General features: G+C 44.3%; 1 protein-coding gene across 2 annotated transcripts in view; it reads left to right on the top strand.

Annotated features, from left to right (window-relative positions):
* LOC129818339 (netrin receptor UNC5D-like) overlaps positions 1-14,613 on the top strand; it is a 298,807-nt gene extending 284,194 nt beyond the window's left edge. For both annotated transcript variants that reach the window (XM_055874134.1, XM_055874133.1), the window contains 6 exons: positions 477-648; positions 2,927-3,157; positions 6,848-6,997; positions 9,248-9,412; positions 9,905-10,083; positions 11,565-14,613. In XM_055874134.1, the coding sequence (XP_055730109.1) occupies positions 477-648; positions 2,927-3,157; positions 6,848-6,997; positions 9,248-9,412; positions 9,905-10,083; positions 11,565-11,811 (1,144 nt within the window). In that variant the 3' untranslated portion in view covers positions 11,812-14,613. The remainder of the gene's footprint in view (positions 1-476; positions 649-2,926; positions 3,158-6,847; positions 6,998-9,247; positions 9,413-9,904; positions 10,084-11,564) is intronic.
* The last annotated feature ends 9,699 nt before the right edge of the window (positions 14,614-24,312 follow it).

Below are 24,312 nucleotides of genomic sequence, written 5' to 3'. Positions count from 1 at the left end.
TGGCGCTGCCTCTGGTTCCTAATCTGACCTGTCACTAAGGATGAGGAGACGCTAGCTTGGCCCTTTGACAGCAGGAGATAGCAGAGCCACTCTACCTATCGTGAGAGGCCCACAGCAGCAGGCCCACAGCAGCAGGACTGACGGATGACTGAGACTCAAATAGTATGAAATCAAGCAGACATCAGTTTTCATTGCACGCTAGGCCTTAGAAATCTGTGTAGTAGTGTAGGCCCTTCTGGACTGAAGGCAGGATTGGCAGCCCATATAAAAGTTTGAGTGTTCCTAAGAATAGGACCTTCTCCTAGCATTTCTTTTCCCCCTGTGTTCCTCAAATAAAGCCATGACCCACTGTTTAGAAACATTCCCTATTTTTATGTTCCTTTCGTCTTCTCTGTCTGTGGAGTTTGGAGATGTATTTACTCTGTGTGTTGTCAGAGTCTAGACCCTCCATATTTCTGTATGTGTGTTTTCTGCAGTACCCTATCAGAGGAGAGCCAAGAGGTCCTGCTGAGCCCAGAGGTCACGTATGGTCCACCGGGCCTCGACCTCTCCTGTCCCGTCGCCATGACAATAGCCCACTGCGCTGAGTTCGCCACCGACAACTGGAACATTCGGCTCAAAAGGCAGACACAGGATAACAAGTGGGAGGTGAGGTTGTCCTGAAAACATTTCAGAACATTTAGAGAAACAATAAAACATTTCCCTGCACTTAACTGTGTAAAAGACTCTGTGTAACTCAAAATTTATATTGTAACTTTCCTTTCATAATATCTTTGAGATTATTTAACCGGAGTTCAAGTAAACACATTAAAATGCGTTCCAGATGTTACCATCGCCTGCTGTATTCAAAACTGTCCTTCGCTTATGTGCCGTCTATTTCAAATGTTACGGTTATTTTCCACAACTTTGCTTGCTGCGTGGGCTGTTAATGTACAAGGAAAATGCTACCTAATATGCACACATCAAATGAAACATTTCCAAATACTAGTCTGAGACAACAGTTGATTTAGATTTATTTGTTCCATACACTTGATTTCTTTGTTCCAGAGGTGCTATGTAGAACCTTAGAAGGTTCTTCAGCTGTCCCCATAGGAGAACCCTTTGAAGAACCCTTTTTGGTTCCAGGTAGAACCATTTTGATTCCAGATAGAACTCTTTAAGGATCCATGTAGAACCCTTTATTGGAACCAAAAAGGCTTCTCCTATGGGGATAGTCGAAGAACCCTTTTGGAACCCTTTTTTCTAAGAGTGTGCAAAAAAGCAGGAGTATTCATCTTTACCTTGTCTTTTCCCCCAAAACTTTGAATTGAGAATAGGATTGAACCACAATCTCAATTCCACACATTCTGTTCTTCATTCTAACTTGTCAACCTCTATTCCACTGAGGTTCATAGAGCTGCCAGTTGGGAGGAACTATTTCACTAACCCATGTTAGAACTGACTTCTTTGAAAGCTAGTGAAAACTCAGTCTATGACTTCTCTTACAGTATGTGGTCCTCCCGACCGCTATCCCTTTGAATAGCACACAAACCTCTCAAAAAAGCCCTTGAGCTCTGCCTTTCTGCCTCTTAGAACTTCCATCTCGCTCTCTCTCTCTGCGGGACTCCCTCGTTCTCTCAAGCAATGAGCTCCAACATCATTCCACACCCTCCATTTTTCTCCATCAATCCACCCGTCTATACATTCCAGCAGAGGTATTGCCAACGTTCTGTTAATGTATAACTAACCTCATCAAAGGAGCTATAGAGAGCGACCAGGACCTCATCTAGGCAGAGGTGACCCCAAAGCTCAGAGCTCTTTGTGCCTTGCGGTGGGCCCATGACACCCCAAGGCCCGGGTCTATTCACTGCCTATGGCATTTACACAGGATTTAATTTGCCGGCAAGAGATGCTCAGCGCTCAAAAGACAGCTATCAAAAGCCAGTCGACAAGTGAGTGTGTGTGTGTGTGTGCTGCGAGTAAGAGAATGGGAGAGAGAAGGTGAACAGGAAGAGAGAGAAATTGGTAATGTAATTGAGAAATGGAGAAAGAGAGAGATGTCCCTCTAGAGAGATAGAGAGAGAGAGGCGTCCCTCGTCTTGTCCATGTGAAGAAGCCATGGCGAGACCTGCTTCCTTTTCTGTGCAATAGTGAGCCCTTTATCTCAGGCAGAATGCCGGGGCAGCCTCTTCAAATGTGAACCATCTCTGGAATTAATGACATTATGAGCATCTCTCCCTCCCTCTCTCTCTCTCTCTCTCTCTCTCTCTCTCTCTCTCTCTCTCTCTCTCTCTCTCTCTCTCTCTCTCTCTCTCTCTCTCTCTCTCTCTCTCTCTCTCTCTCTCTCTCTCTCTCTCTCTCTCTCTCTCTCTCTCTCTCTCTCTCTCTCTCTCTCTCTCCTCTCTCTCTCTCTCTCTCTCTCTCTCTGTCTATGTCTATGTCTATGTCTGTCCCCTTCTCCCCCTCTCTCTCTCTCCCTACATTTTTCCGTTAATGCTGCTAGGCTTTGCGGCGGAGGCGTTTGACTCCCATTTCTTCCATTGCTGCCTGCCTGTCTGTCTGGTGGGGATGAGCTATATAAAACATAGATTCCTAATGTCTGCTGCAGAGCTAATGGGCCAGGTGTAGCAGGCTGGGCCAAAGTACTGCATTACTATATTATACAGCCTGGCTTTATAAGGTTTAACCATGCCTTAATACAGACAGGGCCATAGGGTCACAGGGAGGGTGCAGTTGGTGATTTACGAGGGGCATTGAGAAAATAATGAAAGAGAAATGGGCTATGCATACAGGTGTGTGGTAATCACATTACTGTTCACGATACACAATGTGCTGATTGCTTCTTTTTCCGTCTGCAGCCATTTTTCTCATCATCATGTTAAACAACATCAGCCTAATGCCCTAACCTGCCCCAACTCCTTTTTTCTTCTATTTTCTTCTCTCACAGGAAGTGATGTCAGTGGAGGAGGAGAGCACTTCCTGCTACTGTCTGCTGGAGGCTCAGTGCTGCCACCTGCTGCTGGAAAGTCCAGGGCGCTACGCCCTGGTGGGGGAGCCACTGAGCCAGGAGGCTGTGAAGAGACTGAGGTTGGCCGTGTTCGGTAGTGCAGACAACACCAACCCTCTGGGATACAGCCTGAGGGTGTATTGTGTCGACAACACCCCCTACGCATTCCAGGTATGGGGTGGGGATGGAAGGATGGATGGTTGGTTGGCTGTTTGACTGACTGACTGACTGACTGCAGACGGATGGACGGATCGACTGCCTATCACCCGAGTTTAAGCTGTGGAGTGATAGGCAGTAGAGTGCTTTCTGAGAACATGATATGTTATTGCAGTAGCAAGCTAGCCTGCAGTGGTAGATTTCAACTGACAGAAGAACTTTAAGAAAGTACTCTATGAAGGTTATATGCAGGACAGCTTGCTTAAAGGAGAGTGTGTGTGTTCACGTTCGTGTCTGTGTGCGTGTATTTGTGTGCATGCGTATCCGTGTATCCATCCTCGCGACCTCACATGTGTGTGACCTCATTCCACCCCCTGCAGGTGTGTGTGAGTGTTTCTGAGAAAACGTGGCCAATTGCGTTAGTGTGTTGTGGCTGGTGGTTTTGTCCAGAAGAGGTTTCTCTGTCTGATTTTCGTGCTCCACCAGAGATCAGCAAGTCCAGTCACACAGCCAGAGAGAGAAAGAGAGATGCTGCTGGATGATTAGGAGACGAGGAGGGACTTTTAATTACAAAGACAAGAGACAACACTGCAAGGTTTCCTCCCCTGCCTTCGTTCTGGGGCTTAACTGAATATTTGCAGTGTGTTAATTAAAGGTGTTCTAGCATTGCATTCCGTGTGACGGCCCGGGCAAGGGAACACTCACATTGCAGTTGGAGGGTGTAAGAAAGAGAGAGAAAGAGAAAGAGGGAGAGAGAGAAAGAGAGAGATTCAATCCCTTTTAGGCAATTTCCTGGACAAAACATTTCACTCTAATAGAGAAGGTGTAATCTTGGCAGTAGAAAAACAATATATTTGACCTTTCAGCTTCCCTATCAAATCAAAACATTTCAAGCAGACAACCTTAGAAAATTAACAACAATGACATGGTTTGATGAACAATGCAAAAACCTAAGAAACAAATTGAGAAACGATTCCAACCAAAAACATAGAGACCCAGAAAACCTGTGTCTATACTTTCACTATGAATCATGAAAACAATACAGAAATACACTACGGAAAAAGAAGGAACATTACGTCAGAAATCAGGTCAATGTAATTGAAGAATCCATAAAATCTAACCACTTCTGGGAAAATTGGAACACACTTAACAAACAACCACACAAAGAGTTATCTATCCAAAACGGAGATCTCCAATATTTCTGGCTCTATAACAAAGAACAAAGAACAAACAGCAAAAACATATATATGATCGATTACAAATCTTAGAAACAACTATTAAAGACTACCTTAACCCACTGGATTCTCCAATTACATTGAATGAACTACAGGACAAAATACATACCTAAGCGACTTTGAGCGTGGTATTATCGTCGGTGCCAGGCGCACCGATTCCATCTCAGAAATGGCCAGCCTCCTGGTCTTTTCACTCACGACAGTGTCTAAGAGTTTACCGAGAATGGTGCAACAAACAAAAAACATCCAGTCAGCGGCAGTCCTGTGAGCGAAAACATCTAATGGATGAGAGGTCAAAGGAGAATGTGCAAGCTAACAGACGGGCCACAAACAGGCAAATAACGGCGCAGTACAACAGTGGTGTCCAGAACTGCATCTCAGAATCACAACTCATTGGTCCTTGACCCGGATGGGCTATTGCAGCAGACGACCACACCAGGTTCCACTCCTATCAGTTAAAAACAAGAAGAAGCGGCTCCAGTGGGCACACGATCACCAACACTGGACAATTGAGGAGTGGAAAAACATTGCCCACCTGGTCTGACGAATCCCGATTCCTGTTGCGTCATGCCGATGGCAGAGTCAGGATTTGGCGTTGGCAGCATGACTCCATGGCCCCATCCTGCATGGTGTCAACTGTACAGGCTGATGGATGTGGTGTAATGGTGTGTAGAATGTTTTCCTGGCACACATTAGGTCCCTTGATACCAGTTGAAAAACGTTTCCGTGCCGATGAATTCAGGCTGTTCTGGAAGCAAATGGAGGTCCGACCCGGTACTAGATTGGTTCTCTCTTTTAGTTCTGTGAAGAGGTGATGTATGAATGATATACAATGAAGAGTAGCTATGGCCTTTTAACACAAACTAATATTTATCATACTCACATTCTCTCTCATAATGATACCCATAATCCTCTTTTTGCCTCATTCACAAAGAAAACACACACTCTGAGGTATTTCTTTCTTTCTTTCTTTAATGAACCTTTATTTAACTAGGCAAGTCAGTTAAGAACAAATTCTTATTTACAATGACGGCCTAGGAACAGTGGGTTAACTGTCTTGTTCAGGGGCAGAACGACAGATTAACCACTAGGTATGCACCTGTGAGCAGTGCAGTCAAGCACGCACACACGCACGCACGCACACACGCACGCACGCACGCACGCACGCACACACACACACACACACACACACCTCTGACAGAAGCCAGTTGCTTTGAGGCTATGAGTTATGCTCCAGAGAGGTTGTGATGTGACAGAGCTTGGCTCACTAGAGCAGCTTTGGTTCTGTCCGCATCAGTCAGAGGGCAGCCTTGCATGGTAAATAGAGAGAAATGACATACGGTAACCCACCAGCCAATTCTCTATGTCTCTCTCTGTCACTCTGCCCTGTTTATTTCTTCATTTGTCCAGTTTTGGGGGTTTTTGTTTGAACTTCATACGACAAATTATTTCCCTTGCGATGCCGAGCAAAGAATCGATCAGGGACAGTTTTTCAATTTCCACGCGCCTTTCCTTTTGTGATGGAGACGGCAGACATACAAACACACAGACACACACACATGTACGCACACATACACATATACACACACGTACCTACACACGTACGCACACACACAACCAAACACACATATATGCATACACACAGACAAACACAAAGACACACACACACAGTGTCACACACACACACACACTCACACACACACACACTAATATACCCGGTCTCCATAGAGAAGCGCAACAATACCCACAGACAAGAACCCAAAAAGCGCGAAATCACCTAAGTCCTTTTATCAATAGCAAACGCCATTCGGGAAGATCAGGCTTGATTTCTGTCTCTGTGTGTGTCTGAAACAGCATTTGAGGGGTATTGTGCTCCCTGATTTTATTCATTGGACATTTTGTTGCCAGGATTTGCTTTGTTTATTCTTTATTTGTTTGTTTGTGTGTTTGGGGGGTTTCATTCTATGCGTGAAATTATTATGGAATTATTTCTAGTTGTTAAAAAATGCATTTTAAGCAATTCTTCCACTTGCTTTCTCTTGCAGAGGAGGCTAACTGAATGCCTAATCTCCACATGAGCTGTTTAATTCAACTGTTTAGAGCTGTTCAGATCTTCAGAGGGGAGGTAGTTGTTCAGAGCACTGGTTCTTCATTCAGTACAGATAGAGGAGAGTGGTTGTATTAATGACTGAGTAGTATTGGTTTTCTATGTAGTGTAATCTATGTATACTGTACTTAAATGCTGTAAACACACAAAAAATCACGTAATTCTCACACTTTTATCTCACCTTTCTCTCCACTCCTCATCTCCCTTCTCTCTCCAACTCTCTCTCTCTCGCTCTCTCCCTCCCACCTCCTTCCCCACTGTCCCTCTTCCCCCCAACACCTACACCTCTCTCTCTCTCTCACTCCTCCCTCCCTCCTCCTCCTCCTCCTCCTTCACCACTGTTCTCCCCTCTCCCCCTATCAGGAAGTGGCATCAGTGGAGCGGATGAGGGGCGGTCGTCTCCTGGAGGAGCCCAAGACGCTGCTGTTCAGGGGGAACTCCTTCAGCCTGCAGCTCTCCATCCAGGACATCCCCCAGTTCCTCTGGAGCATCAAGCCTTTCACCACCTGCCAGGTAAGGGGAGGGTGGAATGTGTGTGTGTGGAGGGGAATTGTTTGTGTGTGTTGAGAGTGGGTGTAGGGTTATGGGGGTGTGTGGTAGGGGGGGGGGGGGGGGGGGGGGGGAGTTGCGTATGTGTATACATGCGTAAAAACACCATCATTTGAGAAACCTCCCTTCCATCAGAGTCTTCTCCTCCATCAACCATCCCTTCACCAGTGCTCTCCTCCATCAACCATCCCTTCATCAGAGTCCTCTCCTCCATCAACAATCCTGTCTTCTTACTCTGGGGTCACAGCAAAGAGCAGAGACTGTGGCAAGGGCAGGGGACAATAACTATCTCTTCCACACACACACTTACACACAAAACTAAATGAATTATGACTTCTAGGCACACACACACACAGAGACACACATTTCCTTATCTTCCTAGGGGTGTGTGTGGTGCATGTACTGTGCTGCTCTGTGATTTTACGCCCTCCAGTGACATCCCATTAGCAGAATTAGCCAGAATATCAACCAGCTCTCCTGGAGCAGAGAGAGATGGAAAGAGAGCGAAAGAGATGGAGAGAGAGGGGGAGGGAGGGAGGCAGGCAAAGGTCAGGAAGAGTAGAAGCTCAGTGAACAGTTTATTAGGTAAACCACCCCGTTCACAAAAATGATTCATCGTACAGACAGTGAGTCGTGTGGCCGTGGCTTGCTATATAAAGCATTCAGTTACTGTTCGACTGAATGTTAAAATGGGCAAAACAAGTGACCTAAGTGACTTTGAGCGTGGTATGATCGTCGGTGCCAGGCGCACCGGTTCCATCTCAGAAATGGTCGGCCCCCTGGTCTTTTCACTCACGACAGTGTCTAAGAGTTTACCGAGAATAGTGCAACAAACAAAAAACATCCAGTCAGCGGCAGTCCTGTGAGCGAAAACATCTAATGGATGAGAGGTCAAAGGAGAATGGTGCAAGCTAACAGACGGGCCACAAACAGGCAAATAACGGCGCAGTACAACAGTGGTGTCCAGAACGGCATCTCGGAATCACAACTCGTTGGTCCTTGACCCGGATGGGCTATTGCAGCAGACGACCACACCAGGTTCCACTCCTATCAGTTAAAAACAAGAAGAAGCGGCTCCAGTGGGCACACGATCACCAACACTGGACAATTGAGGAGTGGAAAAACATTGCCCACCTGGTCTGACGAATCCCAATTCCTGTTGCGTCATGCCGATGGCAGAGTCAGGATTTGGCGTTGGCAGCATGACTCCATGGCCCCATCCTGCATGGTGTCAACTGTACAGGCTGATGGATGTGGTGTAATGGTGTGTAGAATGTTTTCCTGGCACACGTTAGGTCCCTTGATACCAGTTGAACTATGTTTCCATGCCCGAAGAATTCAGGCTGTTCTGGAGACAAATGGCAGGGGTCTGACCCGGTACTAGATGGGTGTACCTAATAAACTGTGTGTATATCTAAGATCTAATACATTACTATTATTATTCTAGAGCTGTACTCTACGTCTGCATCCCATATAGTAGTCTATTCCCTTCACAGTGGACTACTTTTGACCAGAGCCTTATGGGTCCTGGTCAAAAGTAGTGAACTACAAAGGTAAAAGGGTGCCATTCAGGATGCAGCCTAAAGATGTACTCAATAGGAGGCTCTCATGTCATTATCTATCATTATGTTGCTTGAAGGATCCCAAGAGAGTCTGATTCGTAGTTGTGTTTGTTTGTCATTAAAACTATGACCACACAGTATATAGGAACGGAATTGACTTTTAAGGACAGAATGTTGACTAGGCAAGTCATTTCAGACTGGCCATCTCCAATTCAGTTTGCTCATGGGTAGACAACCCCATCCCCAAGAGGCTGCTGTATTCCCTTCATTGATTAGCAGAGGTTGTTGAGTGGGTAAAGAAACCATTGAGCTGGTCTGAACTAATAATTAAAGGTGAAATTGAGGAAAGGGGGCAATGCAATTAGCTGGCATTCAGGCATTGTATTTAGTAAATATTGTCATCCAGGATCTGTATTCAAAATGCGCCTCAGAGTAGAAGTGCTGATGTTGGATCAGGTCCCCTCTGTTCATGTAATCTTATTCATTATGATCTAAAAGGCAACATGGATTCTATATCAGCACTCGTACCCTGAGACTCTTTGTGAATACTGGCACAGAGCTAGATTAGGTCTATAGTTTATTTCATGTATTGATCTCACTCGCTCTCTCTCCCCCCTTCTCCCTCTCCCCCCTTCTCTTTCTCTCCCTCTAGGAGTTCTCGTTCTCTCAGGTGTGGGCTAGTAACCAGCGGCCCCTGCAGTGTGCCTTCTCATTGGAGCGCTACAGCCCCGCCTCCTCCCAGCTGTCCTGTAAGATCAGTGTGCGTCAGGTCAAAGGTCAGGAGCAGATCCTCCAGGTCTACACCTCTGTGGTCGAGGTAAGGGGAGGAGTGTGTGTGGGAGGAAGAGTGTGTGTGTGGAATTGTGTCTATACAGTATATGGCAGGAAGTGTGTTTGTTGGGGGGGGGTTGTTTGTGTGTGTGCAAGTGCGTCCATGTGCGTGTCCGTCTGCAAAATTGTGCGTGTGTGTGTGTGTGTGTGTGTGTGTGTGTGTGTGTGTGTGTGTGTGTGTGTGTGTGTGTGTGTGTGTGTGTGTGTGTGTGTGTGTGTGTGTGTGTGTGTGTGTGTGTGTGTGTGTGTGTGAATCCTGTATGGAGCTGATGCTGTGATACTAATAGGCTCTCTCATTAGAGTGAATGTCTCCTGATTTTACTGAAGGGCTTTTCTTAATGAAGCTCGCAGGGGCCTCTTGACATATAGATTGCATTGAGTTAATTCTTTGAAGCCATATAATCTTATGTTATCTGTAGAAAAGAAATGGTCACTCTAACACCTCAAATTTTTATGTTGCAATGGTTTCTTCCTCCAGAGTGAAAAGGAGGTAGTCCCCTTCTTCACTCAGTCGAACTGTACCACCACGTCGCTGACGGGGTCCAGGGCCTTCAAGATCCCCCTGTCCATCCGCCAGAGGATTTGTGCCACCTTCGACACAGCCAACGCCAAGGGCAAGGACTGGCAGCTGCTTGCACAGAAACTCCACATAGACAGGTGAGATACCATACGCACTTGCACGCACACACACACACACACACACACACACACACACACACACACACACACACACACACACACACACACACACACACACACACACACACACATACACACTCCCTGCTGTACTATACACCCAGAAACCCTGGGTCCCCATCCTTGATTTGTAGTCCGAATGTTGTATTGACCCCTCCAATGTTCATCATGTTTGACTAGCAGCCACCATTTCAGTCCATTTAATTCAGGGATTCTAATAAGTTTTATTGAGCTGGATTAATAATGATACTGCAAGGTCCAGCAATGTGTCTCAAGTCTATTTTGTTGCTCTATTGCCTTGGTCAATGTATTTGTAAATGACTCATTTTGAAATTACACAATTAGAGAAAAGATCAACCTTGACTGCATCAACTCTACCAGTCTCCTTATGGATGTGCCTAGTCATTTGCATAATGGTTGGCTTTTTATCTGGGCCTTCACCACTGTGCCAGTCTTTGTCTGCTAACACCAAGCAACCCTACCAGTGACCAGATCACAGACACACTCTGCTGATCTCATTATAGATCTGTACACACACACACACACACACACACACACACACACACACACACACACACACACACACACACACACACACAGAGTCTTGTATAACTAACCTTGTAGGGACACACAATTCAGTTCCATTCCAAATCCTATTTTCCCTAACCCCCAACCCTCCATCCTTCCCTCTGTTATTTGTCACGGATGTTGGAGATTTTAGCTGTAATGGGTGATCTCTATTCCCTCAGCAGAAGAAGAAACAGTCAATAAGGAGTGTGGAAAAGGAGAACAAAGTTTACTGAATAAAAATGTGACATAAGCCATGTGACCAGGAATGTCCATGTGCATCAAATCATTGTCCAGCAAACTGTCGGAAAACAACGTGAGGCGTTTTGAAATGGGAGAAGAATTTATGGTGCATTTTCAACCCAGTGGAAGCCACCAGCAGCATGTAATGAAAACGTCTGTACCTTGTTAAGTGGATTTTTGCAATTATTTATCATGGTATGTGGGAGGATCATCACCACACCTGAGACAAAAATGGAGGGAGAGAGATCGAGCTCTACTGTCATGAAACAGTGCCCTCTGGTGGATGTGAGCTGTAACAACATCTGGTGGCGATATAGCAGGAAGTTTAAGCTGAATTTGATATTCAGCATAATGATCTCAACCAAATGCAATATGCATGTATTTCTTTCCTTCTTCCTTTTCATCATCCTCTTATTTGGCCAGTGTCTCCCAAACATCTTCCTGAGTAACCCCAGCCAGTGCCTTTTATTGGATCTATTCCAGAACAAGCATACCTGAATCATCTGGTTAACTACTCATCAAGCTGCATTCTACATTAACACTCTCTCTCTTTCTCTCTCTCTCTCTTTCTTTCTCTCTCTCTCTCTCTCTCTCTCTCTCTCTCTCTCACCTCGCTCCCCCCCTCCCTCCAGGAACCTGTGTTACTTTGCACGTCAGGAGAGCCCATCAGCGGTGATCCTCAGCCTGTGGGAGGCCCAGCACCAGGACACAGGGGACCTGGACTCTCTGGCCAGCGCCCTGGAGGAGATCGGCAAGGTCCACTCCTCCACCCACTCCACCTCCAGTAGGGCCACCACACTGACCACCACAGGGACCACCACAAGGACCACCACTACCCTGGGCTGCAGCACTGAGGAGCTGGACACTGAGTTCACCTAACAAGGGGAGGAACGGACGAACTGGAGCCCCAGTAAAGGACCACAAGACTTGGGATGAATGGATGGACCCTAACAAGGAGGAGTACATACAGAGAACTCCAGTGGACTAATCCAGCCAGTGGAGGATTGGGCCTGAGATCAGAGAGGACTAAGGACTGAAGGGGAAATAACTAACTACTGTAACTAAAGTCAGACCACCAGGCTGAATGGAGGGGGAATAGGGACAAGATGACAGGGGAACAAGGGGTGCTACAGAAGAAGGGTACAAGGGAGAGAGGAAAGGGGCTGAGGGGGCCCAGGGACAAGGGTTTGAGAGGAGAGGAACACAGGCCAATGGCGAGGGGTGGAAAAGGAGACAGTGGTAAGGGAGAGGGAGTGTTCAAGAGATAGGGGTTCTAGAGGTCCTGGTCAAGAGGGAAGCTATTGTTGTTTAGGTAGACACAGAGGAACTAACTAACCAAGGGACTAAACCACAAACTAGTCAAAAAGTAAACCTCAACTGAACCACAAACCAACAAGAAACGCTCTTCCTAACCTGGACTATTAGGTCCTGTCCCTCTAGCCATTCCCCTGGGAAGCCAGAATGCTTCGTGTTACGTGAAGTTGTTGTCGTTTATTTTATATTTATTATATCTTTTCTTGTTTTTTTCCCTGCACAGTGATGGTGTGTTCAGTGCATAGGCCTACTGTGGAACCAGAGAGAAACAAGGAACTCTTTCAAAGTATTCAGATGTTGACATCTGTCATATGATGTCACAAACATTTGGTTTACCCACACCTAGGCTCTGTTCCAATACCCACACGAGCATGCATTCTACTTTGAATGAAGCTTTGTATTGGGGCATGCATTCAGTGTGGTATGCTGGTGTGGATATTGGAACGTAGCCAATCTGTCATATTACTGAAAGTCACTGTAAAACTTCTGGTGACACACTAGAGCAGTGAGAGTAAATAAGAAATGCATATCTGCAGATGAATGAAAGAGAATGTGTTAAGGATGGGCTAAACTTTTCCCTCGCTGTCACATGGGTAAGATCAACACACAAGCAGAATGGCAATTTGGCATGTTTTTTTACCTACATGTATTGGTCCGAAAATGAATTAAAGTGATTAGAGTATTTATGTGTGCTGCTAACTCTTAAAGGGATAGTTCGGGATTTTGGCAATGAAGCCGTTAATCTACTTCCCCAGATTTAGATGAACTCGTGGATACCATTTTTACATATCTATGTCCAGTATGAAGGGAGGTAGTTTCGCGAGCCAATGCTAACTAGTGTTAGCGCAATGACTAGAAGTCTACAGGAACCGATAGCATGCTAGCTGTTCCCATAAACTTCTAGCCGTTGCGCTAACGCTTGTTAGCAATTGCACTAATGCTAGTTAGCAACTTTCTTCAAACTGAACGCAGATACATAAAAGTGGTATCCACGAGTTCATTTGACTCTGTGGAAGTAGATGGAGGGCATTGCCAAAATCCGACCTATCACTTTAAACTCTTGCTCCAGTGGTGCTGTAGGCCAAATCAGATAAACTAACTAACTAACCCTTAGCCTACTAACAGAAAATGCAAACCCAATATTTTTCATCCTCAAACGCCCCCCCCCCCCCCCCCGCGCGCACACACACACACACACACACAATAATACAACAATTAAATTGAGGAACAGTGTGCAAAACTGCCATACAGTTGTTTCATGGAATTGACAGTGTTTTTACATGCCAGTACCGAATTATAGTAAACTCTCCAGTCTCCACTACCAAAAGTGTGGGTCACACCAGGCATGTGACAGAGGTGACCCGCACTTTGTTATAGCATTTAAACCCATCAAACACAATCGGAGGAGCTGCAGCTAGGAGATGATGAACTGACACACACTCTGGGCAAACATGCATACACACACACATACACTATGTGTGCACACACACACACACCCACACAAACACAGTTCCCCAATGTGCTGAGGTGTATGCCTAATTGAACATGCAGACGGATGTCACTACAGTGATCATCTTAAAGAGCTATCTATACACAGGGCGAGTGTGTGTGTGAGCATATGTGTGGATGGATGTGTGCACACCTGCAGGTGAGAGTGTGTGTGTGTGTGTGCGTGCGTGTGTGCGTGCGTGCGTGCGTGCGTGTGTGTGTGACATGACTTTGAAGATCTGTCTTTGTCCCTTTGGAGAATCCAGCCTAGTGCTAGTATTTGAGTTTATCCTGGTGTGTAATGTATGTATCTCGCAAGCTACTGTCTTTAGAGCTGTATTCATTTGGAGAAAATAAAGAAACAGTACTGAGTAAAACCATATCCATTTGTCAGAGATATACTGAGATTTTCATCCAAAAATGTATCGCTTTTATTCTGAGCTGCTTTTACATAATCCGCCTTTCCTTAATAGGAAGAAACATACCTTTGAAATCTTAGAGATCCTACTTAGTTCTCATACTACAATTATTATATTTTTGTTTAGAGTAAAGAGTAACGACTGAAAGTAGTTGAATAATGATTTTATCCTGAAAATATTATTATGTATACAGTGAGGGGCATTTATCATTAATTTAATGAATTAAGCCATGAAAGTTCTGTATACATTGTCTATAATCACATCTTATTTACTTAGCTTTGTTTTACGACGCTCTACATTTGGAATGTTTATGTTAATCAGGTGAATAGTACGATGATTATTATTCTGCTTATCACTATTTGATGTATATTTTAGCAGATTTTTGTTCTATTTTTTCCTCAACATGATTTGCAAATGTATATACTCTATCATGTTTTGAAATAAATATGCAGTGAAATTCCCTTGTTTTCTTTGGTCTGAAAATGTGATTTTATTATAGGCTGGGATTTGATCAACAATCTAAACACATTTTTGGCTTGAGCCAACATTTGCAGTGTTTACCATGAACGCCATCTCCACGAACATCTTTAAAGATATGCTACGGAACTTTGGCGACGAATATGTATTTTTTAAACCTCCCACTTTGGCCTGGATGTGTCAATGTGTAGTTCATACAGCGCATTCAGAAATTATTCAGACCCCTTGACTTTTTCCACATTTTGTTATGTTACAGCCTTCTTCTAAAATTGAATAAATAGTTTTTCCCCCTCATCAATCCAGACATAATACACCATAATAACAAAGCAAAAACAGGTTTTAGAAAAAATGGAAATATTTCACATTTACATAAGTATTCAGACCCTTTACTTAGTACTTTGTTGATCACCTTTGGCACCGATTACAGCCTGGAGTCTTCTTGGGTATGAGTCTTCTTGGGTATTTTCAGGTCCGGGCTTTGGCTGGGTCACTCAAGGATATTCAGAGACTTGTCCCGAAGTCACTCCTGCGTTGTCTTGGCTGTAGGCTTAGGGACGTTGTCCTGTTGGAAGGTGAACCTTTGCCCCAGTCTGAGGTCCTGAGCGCTCTGGAGCAGGTTTTCATCAAGGATCTCTCTGTACTTTCCCTCGATCCTGACTAGGCTCCCAGTCCCTGCTGCTGAAAAATATCCCGACAGTATGATGCTGCCATCACAACGCTTCACCATAGGAATGGTGCCAGGTTTCCTCCAGATGTGACGCTTGGCATTCAGGCCAAAGAGTTCAATATTGGTTTCATCAGACCAGAGAATCTTGTTTCTCATGGTCAGAGTCTTTTAGGTGCCTTTTGACAAACTCCAAGCGGGCTGTCATGTGACTTTTACTGAGGAGTCGATTCCGTCTGGCCACTCTACCATAAAGGCCTGATTGGTGGAGTGCTGCAGAGATAGTTGTCCTTCTGGAAGGTTCTTCCATCACCTCAGAGGCTCTCTGGAGCTCTGTCAGAGTGACCATCAGGTTCTTGGTCACCTCCCTGACCAAGGCCCTTGCCCCCGATTGTTTAGTTTGGCTGGGCGGCCAGCTCTCGGGGTCTTGGTGGTTCCAAACTTCTTCCATTTAAGAATGATTGAGTCCACTGTGTTCTTGGGGACCTTGAATGCTGCAGAAGTGTTTTGGTACCCTTCCCCAGATCTGTGCCTCGACACAATCTTGTCTCAGAGCTCTACGGACAATTCCTTCGACCTCATGGCTTGGTTTTTGCCCTCACATGCTCTGTCAACTGTGGGACCTTATGTGTGTCTTTCCAAATCATGTCCAATCAATTTAATTTACCACAGGTGTACTCCAATCAAGTTGTAGAGACATCTCAAGGATGATCAATGAAAACAGGATGCACCTGAGCTCAATTTCGAGTCTCATAGCAAAGGATCTGAATACTTATGTTTTTTATTTTTAATACATTTGCTAACATTTCGAATAAACAGTTTTTGCTTTGTCATTATGAGGTATTGTGTGTAGATTGATGAGGATTTTTTTTACTTAATCCATTTTAAAATAAGGCTGTAACGTAACAAAATGTGGAAAAAGGGAAGGGGTCTGAAGACATTCCGAATGCACTGTACATGCATAATCAATGAGCAGAATTACTGTTTTACCTCAGTTAGCCACGAAATCCCTAGTTTAAAAGTGACTGTTTTCTGGGAGCTGTGCTGCGCCATTTTCCCTAAATTCTTCCCCATGTGGACCAGCCCCCTAGCAATTTGTGTTTCAGCCTATGACCTTCACCCTCTTGCCATTCGAGTGACAGCTAGCAAAATGCACACACAGCAAAACGAGAGAGAGCGCAATGACGTGGTGCACATATCTGCACATACAGTCTGTGATGTAGTATGCACTTTTCCGGGACCAATTTTTGGCACGTGAGCGCTACTTTCAGAATTACTGGCTAAAAGTATACAAGTACAAGTACCGGAGATGCATCGTCGGCTGTCCTGTGAACTGTTCTATAACCGGCCTTGGATTCATATATCGGTCCTTGGATTCAATCCATAATGCCAAAGTTCAGTACTTTAATTTCAAGCACGCTATAGCGCTGAACTTCGGCGATGCTGATTGAATCAAGTCCTAAATTGATGGCACAGGAGGTTGGTGGCATCTTAATTGGGGAGAATGGGGACGTGGTAATGGCTGGAGCGGAATAGGTGGAATGGTATCAAATACATCAAACACATGGTTTCCATTATTATGAGCCGCTGTCCCCTCAGAAGCCTCCTGTGGTTGATGGTAAGTCTGTGTATCATTATCAAACCAATATTGTTATCTCCTTATTCCTCAATATGTGCCATAGAGTGCAGTATGTATAATCGACCACTAGTTGGCGGTATATGCTTTCCTATATTTTTGTCCGGCCATTTTTACTCATTCGAAACCAATGAATTGTCACATACAGACATCTTCATGTTGTTAATGTATGCATGCCAGCGGTAAGAAGTTTCATGACAAATTTCATGACAAATTATGCAGCCTCACATGCTGGCATGTGTAGCCATTTCATTGTGTGTGTAGTGTCTCAGTCTACCATGGCACTGTGTGCACAGCCAGCTAGCTACACCCTGTCTGATCATGCCAGAAGCCTCAGCACTCGGACAGGGACAACCCACACAGCTCATAAAAGCGGAATTAGTAGAACAACGAACATCCCCAACAGTTCATAGAATAAGTAGAATGAACATTCCCATTCAAACTAATGTTCTATGCACAGAATGATATTTCATTTGAGAACTTTCCCAGGTTTATTAACTACAGATATAGTTGATTTATCCTTTTTGCTAAAGATTTAGATTAAGATGAATTAGATTGAGATTAGAGAAGCCCTTTCGTGCAGTCAAATTACATAGTTGCCTCATGGGTGGAATGTTATTACTTTAATAACTTCACAATTAATACATTTTATTTAAACAAACAAAAAAATAACAGTGTATATAAAGTGTAATATTGGGATGCAAACTTCAAATTGAATACATTTTAACTCTGACATGGTACAGTTGTCCTTTTTTTGTAAGCCCATAACCATGTGTGTGAGGTGTATACTTTTGTTTCAAAGAATATCTGTTTAAGACTACCAAGAAACACTCTATATTTATCATGGCATCTCTCAGAATTGAATGCCTTTCTCAGACAGATGCAGCAATGGCAAAGTCTACATGCCAGCCACCACAGTTCATGACGGAAAATGTGAAATATTCACCTGATTCTAACGCCATATCTGTTCTACTCATTCTAAGACTTTGGTACAGCTAGCATTAGCTCAGTACCCCAGCCATGTAAAGTGTCTCTCTCTCTTCCAGAAGTCATGTGTCGCAGGGCTGGCTACAGCAAGGCTGGCAAGACCAGGCCTCCATCCCCACCAGACACTACACATCCCTGGCTAAACCCAGACCTTCACCCACTCCCTCCCTCTCCAACACCCCCTAATCCCCCCCCCCCCCCCCCCCCCCTGCCTGCCCCTGGACAACTGCGCTGCCATCGGATTAAAGATGATTCTCAACTCTCTTTCTCTTTTCTTCTTTCCCTCTCTTGACTTTTCTTTTCTTTCCAGGCCGGATGAAAGGCCTCCCAGACACCCACTCCCTATGCATACCATTCAGGCCGGGGCACACAGGAAGTCTGTGTGCTCGCTGCTGCACAAAGAGGAGGGGAGGGGGCAGGAGGGGAGAGAAGGGAGAGAACAGAGTACAGGGGGAGAAAGGAGAAGAGCAAAGAGAGAGAGAGAGAATAAAGAGAGGGGTAAATGCAAGTCATGTGAAGCTCATGAGAGCCAATCTTTACAAAAGTCTTGTTTTCTCGCTCACCAACTGGCCATGTTTTAAAGTGCACTCTTTCATCTATGACCCTTCTTGTCTTACAGTCTTTTACTCTCTCCCTTTCCTGCTGTTAGAGAGGTAGGATCTTAATTTGATCACCCTGTTGTTGCAGGAAATGCAAGCTTGTAGGATTTAAATTTAAAAAAAGGCAAGTTTGATTGTTTGTAATTTCCATATGAACATTTTAGACTTTATTTTCCTATTTAAAAATGTATCAACCCCTACAAAAAAAATGTCCATTAATTAAAGCCTGTTGCTGCAGGATTATTTTCCTGCTGTGAGAAACTGGTCAAATGAACATCTGTATTACTTGTTGTTTGGACCTCACTCATTTGTGTTTGTTGAGTTGATCCATATTAATATGTTCCTACGTAAAATCAGATATGTACCTGTAATTGAGTTGGAATTTGGAACAAAACAGTTCGCTCTTTGCTGGGTGCATTGGAACAGAGGTATTGTTGTGTTGTTTTTCAAACACTAATTGAAACGTTAGATCTGATTTTACTGACCTCTGATGTTACTGGTTTTGTAATGCTATTTGGATGCAGCATATAAATACATTTCTTTATAAAAGAACAGGGAAGTCATTTGGGAAATGTTGTTTTTCATGAAGGGACCATAGCGTCTGTAATGTGATTAGCTGAAGTATGCATTTGCTATAGAAATGTACATAATTGCAGTCACGTGGACTGTGTGTGTGTGTGTTTGTGTGTGTGCGCATGCATGTGTGACCGCACGGCTCCCACTCCCAAGGACCGGCGTCAAGTCGCATGCTTTGAATTACTGTACATTTGTGCCTGGTAGAGAGCCAGCTGCCAACTGCCTCTCGCTGGACCAGACAGTGGCTGATGCATGGTTCCTCCTTCAATGTCTCTGTCTCTCTCTCACACACTTTCTCTCTTTCTCTCCCCTCCCTTCCTTTCCCTTACTCTCTCCATTTCTCTTAATTTTTTTCCTCTTTCTCTTTCTCTCACACTTTCTTCTACTCTTCCCTATTTTTCCATCTCTCTTTCTTCTCTCTCTCTGTCCCTCTCTTTCTTTCTTTCTTAATTTTTCCCTTGTGTCATTGTCTTAAACTCTCTCAAATTACCCCCCCCCCCCCCCCAATGAGCAGAGGCTCATTCTCCCACCCTATTCATGATGTTAATCCTGTGGTGAGGCATCCTCCCTGTCCTCTACTAGGTTTGAGAAGGAAAAAGTGTCATGACCAACCAGGCCACATTACAATGCAGCTTGATCATGCCCTCGTGTGTGTGTGTGTGTGTGTGTGTGTGTGTGTGTGTGTGTGTGTGTGTGTGTGTGTGTGTGTGTGTGTGTGTGTGTGTGTGTGTGTGTGTGTGTGTGTGTGTGTGTGTGTGTGTGTGTGTGTGTGTGTGTGTGTGTGTGTGTGTGTGTGTGTCTAGCTGGCTGCCAGTCTCCTCTCGTGGAATCTGCCGAAGTACCAGGAAAAAGCCATGACGTCACCGGCTGCTCCAGGACCCTATAAAAGAGAGACGCATTCCTCTCTCAGTCAGATCTGAGCCTTCACCTTGTTAACACTGACTGCACTGAACCGACTGACCGAAGCCAGTCAGGAGTCTCCCTCTTACTTTCCTTCTCTCTCTCCCTCTCTCTGCCTCTCTCTCTGCCTCTCTCTCTCTCTGGCCTTTCTCTCTGTCTGTCTCTACCTTTACCAGGCCTTGACCCACCAAGGCACGCCTGCCTCACCCTGTTTCAGATCTACCGCGCGCGCGTGTGTGTGTGTGTGTGTGTGTGTGTGTGTGTGTGTGTGTGTGAGTGTGTGTGTGTGTGTGTGTGTGTGTGTGTGCGTGCGTGCGTGCGTGCGTGCGTGCATGTGACTCATGCTCCATTCCCCTAACCAGAGCAGCAGAAACATCAGCAGTCGTAATCCCCTGCCTCTCCGGCCTTGAACTCCATCTCAACAGAACACTCACCCCCACGTCCCCTGACCTTTGACGGTAAACAGACAGTGCAGCTCCCTCGGTTGTTGCCCTTGCGCTATCTCACTCCCTGTCACTCTTAAAGCACCCCTGTACTTAAAAAATTACTTCCTTGAATTCCCAATGTGTGTTGGTGAGATAGTCAAGAGAAGAGTTCCTTTAAAACAGTTTTATTGAATTCCTATATCTGTGTGACATATTCAAGAGAAAGGCTCCTTTAAACATTGAATTCCCAATGTGTGTTTGTGAGATACTGAAATTCTCCTTCTGTATGCTGAATATGATATTGTCAAGAATTGCTTCTTAGCAACACCACAAGAGGTTCCTGTAGGACTGCGTGTTCAATGTACTCTGTACTGCTGGGACGTACAGTTTCTATGGCTGTATTGTTCTGTCTGTGTCAGGGTGTTGACAGCCTACATGTTGTGAAGGCATGGGTCATGTGGGTTGAGACTGGCCTGCACAACTGCTGTGTACTAACTCATGATCCCACTGTCTGTTTTGTCACTTTTCTGTAATTTATTAATGTTGTTGAACAACTCACTCACTCACTCTCACCCGGTGTCAACCCATAGTTACACAGTCTGACAAGATAAACTGGAGGTCAATTGGCAACCTTTCCTGGTGCCTATACGGTCATTGTAATGCTGCATTGGGTCCCGTGTGGCTCAGTTGGTAGAGCATGGCGCTTGCAACGCCAGGGTTGTGGGTTCAATTCCCACTTGGGGACCAGGGTTCAATTCCCACGGGGGGACCAGGATGAATATGTATGAACATTCCAATTTGTAAGTCACTCTGGATAAGAGCGTCTGCTAAATGACGTAAATGAGACACCCCCATACACCGTTTCCTGTCTAATTCAAGTCGGTCAACTAATGCTTTGGGTACGGCATGAGTTGTTACACTTCTGATAAGGTTATCGTTAGTTTGTGTAGATTATCACAAACTAACATGTTTCGGTCACACGTGTATTACCACTTAGTGTCTTGTAAAGATAAATCCTAAATGTAATACAAAAGGGGGTTTAGAATTAGTGCCAGGTCTAATGTGTTGATCGAAGTACATGATGGAACTGATCAGATGTTTAGCATTCATAAGACAGTTGTGTCCAATACAGGGAACACTGTAAAAGAGCAATTCAAAGTTTCTCAACTCAGCCTGTCATTGATTATCCCTTGCATACTGTAGAGTACCACATCCTGGAAATTAACTTCAGGATACTGCCACATTATCATTTTTAGTGCAACATGAGACAACTCTAACCGTATTTTCAATCTGTTTGTGCACAGTATGGTATTGCATGCAGTATTTCATGTAGAAGTTCATGCTCAGTAAAATAGTTTTTCTCACACTCAAACCATAAAAAGGAAGAAAACCAATGAGGCTGAGATGCAAAAGTATACTTATTTAGTCTATACTCAAATAATACAAAAGATGAAAGTGCAAAGTGCTAAAAAGTGCCAAAAAAATAGCAAAAGTATTTCATGACATAGTTCATGCACATGACATAGTTCATGTAAAACTAAGTATTTCCAAGCATCAGAGTGGAGAACCACATGAGGTCTCCCCTGAAAGTGAATTTCAAAGTGAGTCCTCCAGCCAGGTGAAATCACAACCCCTGTTCCCCCTGTTATCAACAGGCAAACTGGGAAAAATAAACATCCGAGCTCAGTTTCTCCCTCTCTTTTTCAGCCTTCCTGAAAAGCCTGGAGAAACAATACCCAACATCCGTCACAAGATAAGTCATTGACGGTCAGGATGGTTTTCCTTCCCTTTTTTTTGGTCCCCCATCCCTCCAAGTGGAGTCCTCCTCTATCTTGCTTCCCATCCGTCCACACAGGAAATGCAAGGTTATCTCCTGGTCACATGTCAACTAATTAATCGAATGTAATCCCTTCAAGAAAAGGGAATTTATTCACATTCACAAAATAGAGGAAGATAGGGGTTACAAACAATATATTACTGTTCAATACAAGACTGTGGCAAGACGGAAGCCACTCCTCAGTCAAAGGCACATAACAGCCAGCTTGGAGTTTGCCAAAAGGCACCTAAAGGACTCAGACCAGGAGAAACAAGAATCTCTGGTCTGATGAAACCAAGATTAAACTTTTTGGCCTGAATGCCAAGCGTCACGTCTGGAGAAAACCTAGCACCATCCCTACGGTGAAGCACGGTGGTGGCAGAATAATGCTGTGGGGATGTTTTTCAGCAGCAGGGACTGGGACACAAGTCAGGATCAAGGAAAAGATGAACGGAGCAAATTACAGAGAGATCCTTGAGACCAGAAAATAGCTGTGCAGCGACGGTCCCCATCCAACCTGACAGAGCTTGAGAGGATCTGCAGAGAAGATTGGGAGAAACTCCCCAAATACAGGTGTGCCAAGCTTGTAGCGTCATACTCAAGAAGACTCGAGGCTGTATTACTGCTAAAGGTGCTTCAACAAAGTACTGAGTAAAGCGTCTGAATACTTATATAAATGTGATTAAAAAAAAATATTGCAAAAATGTCAAAAAATCAAAACATCTATTGATGAGGTTGATGGGGGAAAAAAACACTTTAATCTGTTTTAGAAGAAGGCTGTAACGTAACAAAATGTGGAAAATTAAAGAGGTCTGAATACTTTCCGAAGGCACTGTATAGCGCTATATATAGATGTCCTAGCCTACCTCTTTCAGGTAATAAATGATATGCAGTATTAGTCAGATATGTAGCTAATTAATGATGGGTAATGCATAATAAGCTTCTAACTTATAGCCGCGGTCTCTTGCGCAATACACATGCACTTGTGCTCTTCTGGTCTCTCTCCTTTTTATTTATTTATTTATTTAACCTTTATTTAACCAGGTAGGCAAATTGAGAACACGTTCTCATTTACAATTGCGACCTGGCCAAGATAAAGCAAAGCAGTTCGACACATACAACAACACATAGTTACACATGGAGTAAAAACAAACATATAGTCAATAATACAGTGAAAAAAATAAAATAAAAATAAGTCAATATACAATGTGAGCAAGTGAGGTGAGATAAGGGAGGTGAAGGCAAACAGATATATGTATAAATAAATAAAAATATAAAAAGGCCATGGAGGCGAAGTGAGTACAACACAGCAAGTAAAATAAAAACTAAAAAAAAAAAAAACACTGGAGTGGTTGGTTTGCATTGGAAGAAAGTGCAAAGTAGAGACAGAAATAATGGGGTGCAAAGGAGCAAAATAAATTAATAAATAAATACAGTAGGTAAAGAGGTAGTTGTTTGGGCTAAATTGTAGATGGGTTATGTACAGGTGCAGTAATCTATGAGCTGCTCTGACAGCTGGTGCTTAAAGCTAGTGAGGGAGATAGGTGTTTCCAGTTTCAGAGATTTTTGTAGTTCGTTCCAGTCATTGGCAGCAGAGAACTGGAAGGAGAGGCGTCCAAAGGAAGAATTGGTTTTGGGGGTGACTAGAGAGATATACCTGCTGGAGCGCGTGCTACGGGTAGGTGCTGCTATGGTGACCAGCGAGCTGAGATAAGGGGGGACTTTACCTAGCAGGGTCTTGTAGATGACCTGGAACCAATGGGTTTGGCGACGAGTATGAAGCGAGGGCCAGCCAACGAGAGTGTACAGGTCGCAGTGGTGGGTAGTATATGGGGCTTTGGTGACAAAACGGATGGCACTGTGATAGACTGCATCCAATTTATTGAGTAGGGTTTTGGAGGCTATTTTGTAAATGACATCACCGAAGTCGAGGATTGGTAGGATGGTCAGTTTTACAAGGGTATGTTTGGCAGCATGAGTAAAGGATGCTTTGTTGCGGAATAGGAAGCCAATTCTAGATTTAACTTTGGATTGGAGATGTTTGATGTGGGTCTGGAAGGAGAGTTTACAGTCTAACCA

This window comes from Salvelinus fontinalis, chromosome 21, assembly GCF_029448725.1.
Source record: "Salvelinus fontinalis isolate EN_2023a chromosome 21, ASM2944872v1, whole genome shotgun sequence".
Taxonomy (NCBI): Eukaryota; Metazoa; Chordata; class Actinopteri; order Salmoniformes; family Salmonidae; genus Salvelinus; species Salvelinus fontinalis.
Note: the sequence above shows the minus strand (reverse complement) of the source record. Positions and strands in the feature narration are given on the sequence as shown.